Source organism: Cheilinus undulatus, linkage group 2, assembly GCF_018320785.1.
Source record: "Cheilinus undulatus linkage group 2, ASM1832078v1, whole genome shotgun sequence".
NCBI lineage: Eukaryota > Metazoa > Chordata > Actinopteri > Labriformes > Labridae > Cheilinus > Cheilinus undulatus.
In genome coordinates this window covers 47991219-48003388 of record NC_054866.1, presented here as the reverse complement: position 1 = coordinate 48003388, position 12170 = coordinate 47991219, and the positions used below count along the sequence as shown (strand labels likewise).

Here is a 12170-nt window from a genome sequence, read left to right as displayed (position 1 = left end):
GTCCTGGTTGACTCTTTTCCAAGTAATGTGATAGAGCTTCCAATCCTTCTTTGTGATCAATATTTGTATAAAGGGATTCAACATCCATGGTCACAAGAAGTGCTGACCCTATATTCTCAATTTCTTTAATTTTGTTGAGTACATGTGAACTGTCTTGAATAAACGAGGGCAGCTTTAACACAAATGATTTAATGTGAAAGTCAACAAATTTGGATGCTGGTTCTGTGACAGACTCGTTCCCACTTATTATCAGTCTTCCAGGGGGGGTTTTCTAAATTCTTATGGACTTTTGGAAGCATATAGAAAGAGGGGATTCTGGGGTTTTCACACAGCAAAAAAATCATGTTCATTCTGAGAAATCCATCCTTGATCCTTTGCATGTAAGAGCATTTCTTTAAGTTCAGTCTTTATTTGTTCTGTTGGATTAGACATTAAAGGCTGGTAGTACTCACTGTTGTTCAGCTGTCTCAAGGCCTCTGTGACATACTGGTCTCTGCCCCACACCACCACAGCTCCTCCTTTGTCTGCTCTCTTGATTATGATGTCATCATTAGTTGAAAGCCATTTTAGTGCCTCATTTTCTTCTTTTGACAGGTTCCTTTCTCTTTTAGTCTTTGAGGCAAACAGTTTGTCCACTTCATATGTAACTTTTTTGTAAAAGGTGTTCAAAGTAGGGTGGAATGTGGTAGGGATAAAGGTGGACTTAGGCTTAAAAAATGTTTGTGTAGGTTCTGTCTGAAAATGAGAGCGAGAGGCAGCTTGATTCGGATTAGTGCTGTACCAAACTTTCAGCTGAAGATTGCGATAAAATTTGAACAAATCCACCTTGGTTTGAAATTCTTTGGTTGTGTTTGTGGGGGCAAAAGTTAGGCCTTTAGACAGCACGGAGACATGATTGTGTGTGAGTGGAACACCTGAGATGTTAATCACTTGTTCATTCTTGTCTTGCTCCTGGTGTATCTGCCTTGACTTTGGGCTTTTTGTTGACTTGCCTCTGCCTCTTCTGGTCTTCCGCCTTGTCGTCGTCTGGTTCTGTTGTCTCTCTTTGGTCTTGATCCTAAAAAATTGGTTACAGAGGAGTCGTCCATCTCTGAATGGTCTTCATCGCTGCTTGGTAGTTGAAAGGATACTGTTCTCCTCCTTTGTGGCTGGGTTTTGTGGTTGGTTCTTTGCTTCCATGTGTAAACTTTGTCTTCTTTGTAGTCAGATTGATCTCTTTTGAATTTTGTTAGTTTAGGTATTTTAGTTTAGGTGCTATTACCATTTTTGTTACTTGAACTCTTCCCCATAATGAAATTTGTAGTTTGTCCCATCCCTTTATTAGGAGTTGTATCTTATTCAGGCTGAGTCAAAGTTATCAGAGATAATATTTTCCACCCCCGGGTTTAAAAGCATACCCAAATACTTAAGGTTTTGGTGACCCACAGGAAGTTCTAGTTTTGAAAAAGAGATCTGAAGCAAGACTTGGATAAGGGCATCACCTCACACTTGGTCCAGTTTATTTTATACCCCGATATGCCTGAGAATAAGTCCACTAGGTTCAATAGAGGGGGAACAGACCCATTTGAGTCTGACATCAGGACCAAAATGTCATCTGCAAAAATTGATATTTTGTGTTCTTGCTCCCCAATTTCAATTCCCTTTTATTGCATTATTAAGTCTTATAGCCTCTGCAAGAGGTTCCAGATCAATAATGAAAAGGAGTGGTGAAAGTAGGTCACCTTGTTTTGTTCCACGTCCTACCGGGAAAGCGTTTGATCTTAAACCATTAGATGTTACAATAGACTTGAGATTTGAAATAAGGTTCCAAATCAAAATTCTTTGAGAGAGAAATGTAAATAGCCCCAGCAAACCTGGTCAAACGCTTTATCTGCATCTAAGGAAAGCGCAGCATTTGGGATATTTAGGTCCTTGGTTTTCCAGATTAGGTACAAAAGACGCCTAAGACTATCTGAAGAGGTCCTAACTTTAACAAAACCGACCTGGTCGGAGTGAATAATGGTTGAAATGACATTGTTAACTCTTATGTGGCCTATTTAATTACACAATAATCCAACAATTCACTGTTTCATTTTTTTTTCAGCTATGGATCAGTTGATCTATGGATCTACCTTACATCCCCAGTTTTGGATTGTGGCTCTCGCTGAAGTATTTTAAGACACATGGCTCTTGGGTAGAATAAGGTTTATGCTAACATTCAGCTTAATCCCCAAAACAGAGAGATTTTTAGAGCAGAAAAGTCAGTTATAATCACTGTTAATCTGTCCATGGGGTCATGTCTTCTGCTGGTGTTGGTCAACTGTGTTTCATCAGGTACAGAGAAAATATTTAGTTATATAAGTAACAGTTTTAATTTGATCAAATCATCATGCTGTCATTTGATTTCTGGGAAGGACAAATATCAACCAAACCATCAGCATGTCCCTCCTTATCAAATATTTCCAAGTAAGCTCAACCACAGCTTCAGTTGTATCACATTTTCTTAACCTCAAAGTCAATCTGATGAAAACACTGAGCAACAAGAGTTTATGTGCTGTGTGACAGGATGTAGTTTTTTTTTTAAATCAAAGACAGATAGGTCGTCCCTTAGAGAAAATTGGAGATTAATAACGGCTTTTTACATTCAACAGGACATAAATGCAGAAAAATAAAAAGCAAAAAGCAGCAAGGGACAAAGAGGCCGTAAAGGTTGACTAGTGCAAAAATGTTAGAGATGGATGCATCTTCAGACATCTGAATGGGACTAAGGCACTGTGAACCTCCTTCAAAGGAAAACTGTTTTAGGCTTATTAACAGAGATTAATCTATCACTTAAACTCAATCTCCAACAAGTGTGTACACATGGTTACTTGTGTGCACAGGATTTCATGTGTTGTGAACGATTAGATGAGCTAACGAATCGTTTCCCACAGGTTTTGCAAAGGTATGGACGCTCACCTGTGTGAGCTCTTCTAATGTGATCTGTTAAGGCACTACTGTGGATAAAAGACCTGTCACATTCTTTGCAAGAAAACGGTCTTTCACCTGTATGAACTCGTTTGTGCTTATCCAAATTACTTTTGTTGGTAAATGTTTTCCCACAGACAGCACAGGAGTACGGCTTTTCACCTGTGTGTACTCTCATGTGACGTTTAAACACAGTTTTATCTCTGAAAGTGTTCCCACATGTTTCACATGCAAATGGCTTTTCATGTGTATGGACTATATAATGATTTTTCAAATGTGCCTTCAGAATGAATCTTTTTCCACATGTTCTGCAGGAGAAAGGCCTCTCACTGGTGTGTGTTCTCATGTGGTCCTTCAATACATGGCTAAAACTGAAACTTTTTCCACAAGTAATGCATGAATATGGCCTCTCGCCTGTGTGGGTTCTTGCATGTTTAATCAAATCAGATTTGTAGCTAAACATTTTTCCACAAAACTGGCATGAATGCGTCTCCTTACCACTGTGGACACGCTTATGTGTCTGTAATGCTGACTTGCTCTTAACTTCTTCACCACATGTATCACATTTGAAAGACTTTTGACTCTGGTGAGGATAACAATCAGTCTCTGATGTTTTAGTTTTCTCAATTCTTGTTGGTGCTGATGTTCCTCTTGAATCTAAGTCATCATGCTTGCTTTTTTGGGGATCTTGATTTGTAGTGACATGGAAGTTGTGAGGGAGGAAGTACTGTTCATTTTGTTGTTTAGGAATTAACATGAATGTTTCAGTCTCCTGCTTCACTATGAGCTCTACTCCCTCCTGCTCCTCCTTAATCTGTGGAGGCTCTGGCTCCTCTTGGTGCAGACTGAAGTTCCTCTCCTGGTAACAGAGCTGCTGGTCAAACACCTCCTCCTCTTTACTCTCATTTTGCTGTGGTACATCTGGAGAAACAGAGAAGGAAAACATGAAGTTACCTCTATCAAAACATGCATTTATCACCAAAACATATCATTCACCATGTTGGGGTTACATGATAGATAAATATCAGAAGAGCAGTTAATTAACCATGCTGAAATCAAAGATTCATTGTTCGTGTTTCAAAAATAACTGAAAACTTTGTTCAGAGAAAGCAGCTGGCTGCCCTTGTGCTTCTGGCCTATCTGTGAGTGTGTGCTGATGTGCACAACATATTTGTGTAACCTCCTCCAAGAACAGTTAGGGTCGGGGCACAGGTGGCAGAATGGATAAGGTGCACGTGCCCCATGTACGCGGGTGGTCCGGGTTCAAATCCGGCCTGAGGCCCTTTACCGCATGTCTCTGCCCACTCTCTTCCCTGTTTCCAACTCTATCCACTGTCCTCTCCTCTATCAAATAAAGGCACAAAATGCCCAAAAATAAACCTTTAAAAAAAAAAAGAATAGTGAGGGTCTTCAGTCTCTAGAACTGTTCCCATGTGGACAACATTGTTGGTACCCCTCTGTTAAAAAAAGAAAACCCACAATGGTCACTAAAATAACTTGAAACGAGAAGCCCCTCACTGCAGTGTGCAATAGGGGCTGTGCCCAACACCTAGGGGTTCACCCACTCAACACTTCCTTACCCTTTCTATCAAACTTGTGGGGTACTAGGAAAATAGCACCGAAAAAGATAGTTTGCAATCCGCCAACAAAACAAGACTTAAGTGTAATGGATTGACAGCAGAATTTCATGTGTTAAAAAAGGTTGGAATTACTTGAATATTAAAAATCACATTAATCTATCTGTGAGTGTGTTACATTTTATGTTATAAACTATGGTGTAATAGATTTTTTGAAGATAAATTATCAAAACATCAATATTTCTGTTTATTTGTAGCAGTCTTTTCGGGGAGCTAGCTGGTTAGCCTGCTAGTAATCCTGAAGTGACTACAATGTATAAAACAATGCAAATGTGTGTTTGAGTGGGAAACACATGAATGCAGTACATGTAGATGATGGATACTAAAAAATATACATATAAACTTAGCACAAAAAGTAAGGAAATTTGTGTTTGGTACATTATTTCTTTGTTTTAACAATGCTTCTTGGCAATAAATCTTATACCGTTGGAGAGCCTTTTTATTTCCCTTTAAAATGGTGCCACATTTGTAAGGATCATGCATTTGTGGGATGAGCAGCAGAGCTGAGTATGTGGGTTGCACCCATGAAAAATGTGCCAAATCTTCTCTGCCAATACCAAACAGCTTATTCTGCCGTTGACTCTTGTTTGGTGTTTGGTTTATTGAAGAATTGAAGTTTGAAGAATCAAGACATATTGTTAATGTAACATTTCATTCCTTTAACAAACAGGAGCCTCAGTAGCGCTTGGAAGAACCATACACAGCCACAACAGCCTGGCTCCTCCTCCTCATGCTAGTCACCAGCCTGGTCACACACTGCTGTGAGATGGCATCCCATTCTTCAACCAGCAGTTGTTGCAAGTCAGCCAACATGGTTGTGTTGGTCACTCTGGCACGAAGAGCACTCCCAAGCTGATCCCACAAGTGTTCAATGGGGTTGAGGTCAAGACTGCTGGCAGGCCATTCCATCCTCTCCACTCCCAAATTCTGGCGGTAGTCGCTGGTAAACCCTGCTCTGTGGGGGCGAGCGTTGTCATTTTGGAGGATAGAGTTAGGTCCCAGACTCTGGAGATATGGGATTGCGACTGGTTGCAGAATCTCATCTCAACATCTCTCTGCATTGAGATAGCCTCCAATGATGACAAGCCTTGTTTTTCCAGTGAGGGAGATGCCAAACAATGGACTCACTCCAAACAATGCCGCAACTTGGTTTTGCAGAACACCAGCTTGAAGTTGCTCTATCCAGATCAAGTCAAACGTGGCATGCTGATTCTTGTAGTAGACACCTACTGACCACTGTAGCAGGGCCCATGCTCACAGGTGCTGCCAATCAGGTGTCTGATTGACACCTGATTGGCAGCACCTGGGGGTACCAGAATCTCAAAATAAGAGTCAATAGCAACAGCAGAGAACAGAGAACACTCAGGCTGATCAAGACACACATCTTTGTCTAAGATTAAGATTGTCTATATATATTCTAAATGAAATTTTTTGGTAAAAAAATTAGCATTTTTGCTCAATAGCTCCTAAGTCATGGGACAAAATGAAAAAAAAAACAAAATAAACAATGCTGAATTAAACAAGTACACAGAAGGATTAAGACACACTGTGTTATATCAGATCAATATTTTATTTTAGTTAAAAAAATCAAAATTAGGCTATAAATTTAACCAAAATTTTTTTGAGGATAAATTTGAGATAAAAAGAGGTGTGTCTCACTGTTCTACCTTAGTGCTATCATTTGAGATCTATTTTAGGAAAATGTGTCACATGACGTCAAAGCTATTGAAGAAAAAAAGTCAAAATTTGGCATTAAATTTAACCCACAAAATTTTTGAGGACAAATTTGTGGAAGAAATTAGGTGTGTCTTATTGTTCCAACTTAGTAGTATCATTTTAGTTTGATTTTTGACAGTGAGTCAAATCACATGGACGCTATTGAAGAAAAACTGCCGTTTTAAGAACTTCAACCGGTAATTTATTGACGGTCCCTTAATTAACACCCAACGTTAACAGCGAGGGTGCTGAGTAGATTTAACCGCACTGCTGTCCTGGATATGAAGAGAGCGAAGACACCGGTAGATCCGCAGTGAATGTCTGTCGAATATCCAACCCTAAAACTAACTTCACCGCGGTCATTTAGAAGCTTGATTTTATAAACTTTAAGATGTTTTTCATGACGGAAATTTGACCTAGGGCTTCACAGCACAGTGGCTTATCATAAAACAAACCCAAAATAAATATTTATTGTCACTTTACATGATCTTTAACAGACCATTGTGGGTTTTTCATCTTTTAACGGAAGGATATCTACAATTTTGTCCCCGTGTGTTATGAGAAGGGCTAAAAGGTTGCAAAACCAATGTGCTAGCCAAATTCTGATATCACGTTAGATAGAGACAGCATGAAAATAAAAATAAACAAGTTGGCTCAGCATTTATAAAATAAAACTTGATTTTCACCCATTCTGTGTAAGTTGATGTGAGGTTTCAAAACAGTATCCAGCAGTCTGCGCTGTCGATCGATCTCTGCCTCGTACTCGACGATAGTTCTCTGAAAAACTCCAAAAATGTCTTCAGCAGCAGCAGTTAGCCGCTCGACGACAAAGCCTCTCAAATTCTCCGCTGAACACATGTTTTTTTATTTATCAAAAAACGAAAAAGCTGAGTTACGACAACAGAAAATACTTAATGTGGCTGCAAATTCGTTCAAACAGCTTCTCCTGTTTACTTCCGCTGTGTGTCACACTCAGAACCACCGACGATGAAGGTTTACCAATAATTGTTTCCGCCAACAGCGGAAAATCAGACATCAAAATATCACCCTCTTTTAACTAATCGAAGTGCCTTTTTACAAGGTAGATAATATTTATCACCGTTGTACATTACAATTTCTGAAATGAAACAAAATTTGAAAACATCTGATGTTATGAATAAAGATACACATGCCAATTTCCACAAATTCTGTTTTATTGTGATCAGTCCATCAATGGCTGAGGTTTAGTTACAATAAAAGAAAACTCAGTATTTAGATATATTTAGGTATTGATTCTAGCAGAAAACGATGAAAACGAGCAACATCTTTACACTATATTCAACGGTCTCCAAAGGGAAATTTGCTTTGCAGCCAGGCATAGAAACAAACAAACATGGAACATGGAAAACGTAATCACACAGTCAAACACGACACTGGAATGCAAAAATACATTAAAGAACGACTGAAGGCAAAACAATCATTCAAACATCTGAATAGCACAAGGCGCTGTGAACCTCCTTCAGAGGAAAACTGTTCTAGGTTTAAAACAGAGATACAACCATCCCTTAAACTCAGTCATCTTCAACACATTTGTGTGCATATGCCTACTTGTCTATGTGTGATTTCATGTGTTGTGCAAGATTTGATGAGTCAAAGAATCTTTTACCACAGGTCTTACAAAGGTATGGACGCTCACCTGTGTGAGCTCTTCTCATGTGAACCTTTAAATCATTTGAGTATTTAAAACACCTGTCACATTCTTTGCAAGAAAACGGTTTTTCATCTGTATGAATTAGTTTGTGCTTATTCAAAATATTTTGTTGGGTAAATGATTTCCCACAGGTAACACAGGAGTATGGTTTGTCCCCTGTATGAATTCTTTTGTGCTTATTCAAAATATAATTATGGGTAAATGATTTCCCACAGATAGCACATGAGTATGGCTTTTCACCTGTGTGCATTTTCATGTGAACTTTAAACCCAGGTTTTGTTCTGAAAGTGTTGCCACATGTTGTGCATGTAAATGGCTTTTCATGTGAATGAACTGTGTAATGAGAATTCAGATGTGTCTTCTGAATAAATCCTTTCCCACATGTTCTGCAGGAGAAAGGCCTCTCACCGGTGTGTGTTCTCATGTGGTCCTTCAACACATGGCTAAAACTGAAACTTTTTCCACATGTGCTGCATGAAAATGGCCTTTCACCTGTGTGGGTTCTTGCATGTTTAATCAAATCATATTTGTAGCTGAACATTTTCCCACAAAACTGACATGAATGCGTCTCCTTACCATCGTGGAGACGCTGATGTATCTGTAATTCTGACTTGCTCTTAACTTCTTCACCACATGTATCACATTTGAAAGACTTTTGACTCTGGTGAGCATTACAATCAGTCTCTGATGTTTCAGTTTTCTCAATTCTCTCGTGTGTTGGTTCTGATGTTCCACTTGATTCTGAGTCATGCTCATTTTCTTCAGGATTCTGATTCTCAGGGGAATCAGAGTTGTGAGAGAAGAGGTGCAGTTTATTTTGTTGTTCAGGTTCACTGTGGCCAGTTTCCTTATGAGTTGGAGACAACGTGAATGTATTATTCACCTGCGTCTCTTCTTCCAGACCGCTGCAGAGTTCTTCTTGTTCCTCCTTAATCCGTGGATGCTCTGGCTCCTCTTGGTCCAAACTGAAGTTCCTCTCTTGGTTGCAGAGCTGTTGGTTAGCAGCAACCTCCTCCTCTTTACACTCATGTTGCTGTGGGACATCTGGAGGAACAAAGAACAAAAGTATTAAGTAGCCTAACCACTATTACAGGACAAAACATGAATTCAGTACCAGAATATACAACTTGGTGGAGTACCATTAAAGAGAAATATCAGAAGACCATTCATTGCCTGACCTCTAATAACAGATGGATACATCAGAGGTTTCATAATTAACTAAACCATAATTCAAATATAACAAATCAACTTGACAGGACATACTAGTAACTGGAAAAAGGCATTAACTATGTAAAAGCAATGAATATATTTAAGCCAGTTCATACTATTTGGTTAATACATCCACATGCTGCAGCCAGCTCCTTTGTTCAGAGGGAACTGGCACAGGTGAGCTGGCAGCCTTACATGGCTGTAAAACCCCACCCACACAGGTAACACAGTGGCCCAGTCTCATTGTCCACACACTCACACACACTGACTTTGAGGTGCATTCCTCCGTTAGGTCTGTCCCACTGTCAAATCTTAAAGTACGTGAGGGATCTCTTGCAGACCTTTAGAGCCCTTCATGCAACATTTCCATGAGTGGGCAGTGGGAATTTGCCATAGTTCGTAGCATTGTGATGTATGGCAGGGATTCCCTGAGGAACCCCGCTAGCGAACACTAAAAAACAGAAGTATGAAAAGCGAACTGATAAACAAAAACATGGAAACTGCAATCAGCGTTGACGCCGTAGAAACAGTTTTCCTGTAAGTGTACTGTATAAAACAACCTTCATCCACTGAGGAAGGAGGCCTATAGGTGAGACATGCTTGTAACAAAAAACAAAGGGCTTTCCCATTCCTATTCATTCCACTTCGAGCCCCTGCAGGCTCATGCTCTCAATCACTTTCCTGGTGCAGTCAAGTCCTTAAGGGCTCAGGGTTTAGGGAAGAGACTGAGATGTAGCTAATCACTCAGGGGTATCTGGAGCTGTGTAGAAAATAAACAGGGGTTAAACTTTGGAGTTACTCTCTTGAGATGCTGAGGTGGACAGATGGTCTTCACCAAGTGTTGTGGCTCGCTGCAGCCCAGCCAAGGCATACATGGACTGCCCCCTGTATCCAATCAAACTCATTCGACAGGACAAAGGAGATGAGGGTGATCTGATCCAATGAGGAGTAACGGTTGAACTTTGCTGAATGCTTGGAGGGAGAAACCAAACAGATGTTTTAATCTGTGAAGAATTTCTGTCTACAGCCATCTCCACTCACTTCATCAGCCTCTGATAATGCTATTCCTCATTTGTATTGTATGAGTCTGAGTGTACTGTTTGATGAAACTGTGTATTGCTGCCATTCCTAGTCAGATGTCCCTTGAAAAGGAGATTGTATATCTCAATTGGACTTACCTGGTTAAATAAAGGTTCAATAAAATAATGGGGCTAAATGATTAAAACACGCGTACCAACCAAAGCCTGAAATCACTACTGATAACGGTCCTCACCTATTTTGTGTAAGTTGATGTAAGGTTTCAAAACGGTATCCAGCAGTCTGCGCTGTCGATCGATCTCTGCCTCGTACTCGACGATAGTTCTCTGAAAAACTCCAAAAATGTCTTCAGCGGCAGCAGTTAGCCGCTCGACGACAAACTCTCTCAAATTCTCGGTTGAACACATTCTTGATTATCTATTAGAAACGAAAAAAGCTGAGCTACAACAACAGAAAATTCTTCATGGGACTGTCGCTTCATTCAAACAGCTTCTCCTGTTTGTTTACTTCCGCTGTGTGTCACACTCAGAAAAACCGACGGTGAAGGTTTACCAACATTTTGTTCCGCTTCAGCTGACGAAATTTTAGCTCTAAAACTTAAATCTGACAAAGTTCTGCATTTAAGCTGAAATTATATTTCGTTGCCCTAAAAGTGGGAACTTCGCCATAGCAACATGCTTTGACGATGAATTGTTTAATTTTTCTCAACGCCCCAAATAATATGAATGTAAAATGTAAAAAAAAAAACAACGAAATTTAATTACGCGTCCTTAGAACATATAAAGAAATGTAACTTGCTAACTCTTGACATGACTCCCTATAAAATATGTGTTTGCTTCCATCTAGTGGCCAACTTAAATGACAACATCAATGTAACATCCTGCAAGTTCCAAAAGATAGACTTTGCAGCAAAACCTTTCATACGATTAACTAGTTTAACATAGATAAATAAGTAATCGAGTAACACTTCTCAAAGTAAATAAATGTTGTTTTTCTCTTTAGATTTCTACATGAAACTGCCACGAATTTGTTGAGGGGAGCTGCAACACAAATAAGTCGCCATTCTCCGGCTTTGTTGGCTCTTTCTGTCAACGCAAATATGCGCATATTTTCGGGATTCTTGTACAGAAAATGTAAAGCATTTTTGACTTTAGAATCTAAGTTATTTTAGGATTTGAGGTTTATTTCATGTTAGTTATTAAGTATGCTGCCCCCCTGTGGTCACAGCGAGAAGCTACATCAACATCAAACAAGTACTTATACAATAGGAGTACTTCCGGTTGCTTAATTTAAATAACAAAAAATAATATTTAATACTGTAATGTACTACCGACTACTATCACAATTAATCAGGATTCAATTAGTGCTGTATTTTTTTTCAATCATATTTTTTGTCAACTCAACAAATTTTAGTCCTAGCCTAATTCTTGACAGTGTTTCCCTGCAGTCACAGTGATGTAAAATGGCCTCATTTGAGACAGTATTTACCCTTTTAGCCAATTTTTGGCCACGTTTCAACAATTTTTCTCTCTTTTGTAAATTTCCAATCATTTTCCAGTAAAGTTGTCTCAGTTTCTTCGACTTTAGTTTCTGTCATCCTATAATTGTGCACATCATGGCTTAGCTATTAGGTCTGACATGACTTTCCTAATCGTTTAGTTCAACTTGCCCATGCACACAGTAAATATTTCCAGTTAAAAGGTAATTCTGCTTCAGGAAAGTTTTTTATTTTTTTAAATAAAAAATCATTGTCACTCTGATAAGAGTGATCCTTATTCAGGTTAAAATAAAATATGGTTATCATAGATTAACTTTAAAAAGCATCCTGATTTTGCTAACCTCCATGGACCTCCAGTTTGGCAGGGCCCCAGAAAGCTCTCCCCTTTATCCCCCCTAATGGACTGCCTTGGGATCGAACAATTGAAGGAGTTAAA

At 39.3% G+C, this 12170-nt stretch overlaps 2 protein-coding genes across 2 annotated transcripts; both read right to left on the bottom strand.

Annotated features, from left to right (window-relative positions):
* Positions 1-373: 373 nt before the first annotated feature.
* LOC121522837 (zinc finger protein OZF-like) lies at positions 374-7257 on the bottom strand. Its single transcript, XM_041807504.1, has 2 exons — positions 6986-7257; positions 374-3867 (listed from the first exon to the last, which is right to left on the bottom strand). Exons 1-2 carry the CDS (start codon positions 7155-7157, stop codon positions 2846-2848), a joined length of 1194 nt encoding a protein of 397 aa, XP_041663438.1. The 5' UTR covers positions 7158-7257; the 3' UTR covers positions 374-2845.
* Positions 7258-7525: 268 nt separating this feature from the next.
* On the bottom strand, positions 7526-10744 carry LOC121522804 (oocyte zinc finger protein XlCOF6.1-like). The gene is made up of 2 exons (XM_041807460.1): positions 10472-10744; positions 7526-9033 (listed from the first exon to the last, which is right to left on the bottom strand). Exons 1-2 carry the CDS (start codon positions 10641-10643, stop codon positions 7883-7885), a joined length of 1323 nt encoding a protein of 440 aa, XP_041663394.1. The 5' UTR covers positions 10644-10744; the 3' UTR covers positions 7526-7882.
* Between the last annotated feature and the right edge of the window lie 1426 nt (positions 10745-12170).

Coding starts and splice junctions, on each gene's coding strand:
- LOC121522837 (XM_041807504.1), bottom strand. CDS start 7,157: ATGTGTTCAGCGGAGAATTTGAGAGGCTTTGTCGTCGAGCGGCTAACT. Junction 3,868..6,985: donor CATCAACTTACACAGAATGG/GTGAAAATCAAG, acceptor CTGTTTCTCCAG/ATGTACCACAGCAAAATGAG.
- LOC121522804 (XM_041807460.1), bottom strand. CDS start 10,643: ATGTGTTCAACCGAGAATTTGAGAGAGTTTGTCGTCGAGCGGCTAACT. Junction 9,034..10,471: donor CATCAACTTACACAAAATAG/GTGAGGACCGTT, acceptor TTGTTCCTCCAG/ATGTCCCACAGCAACATGAG.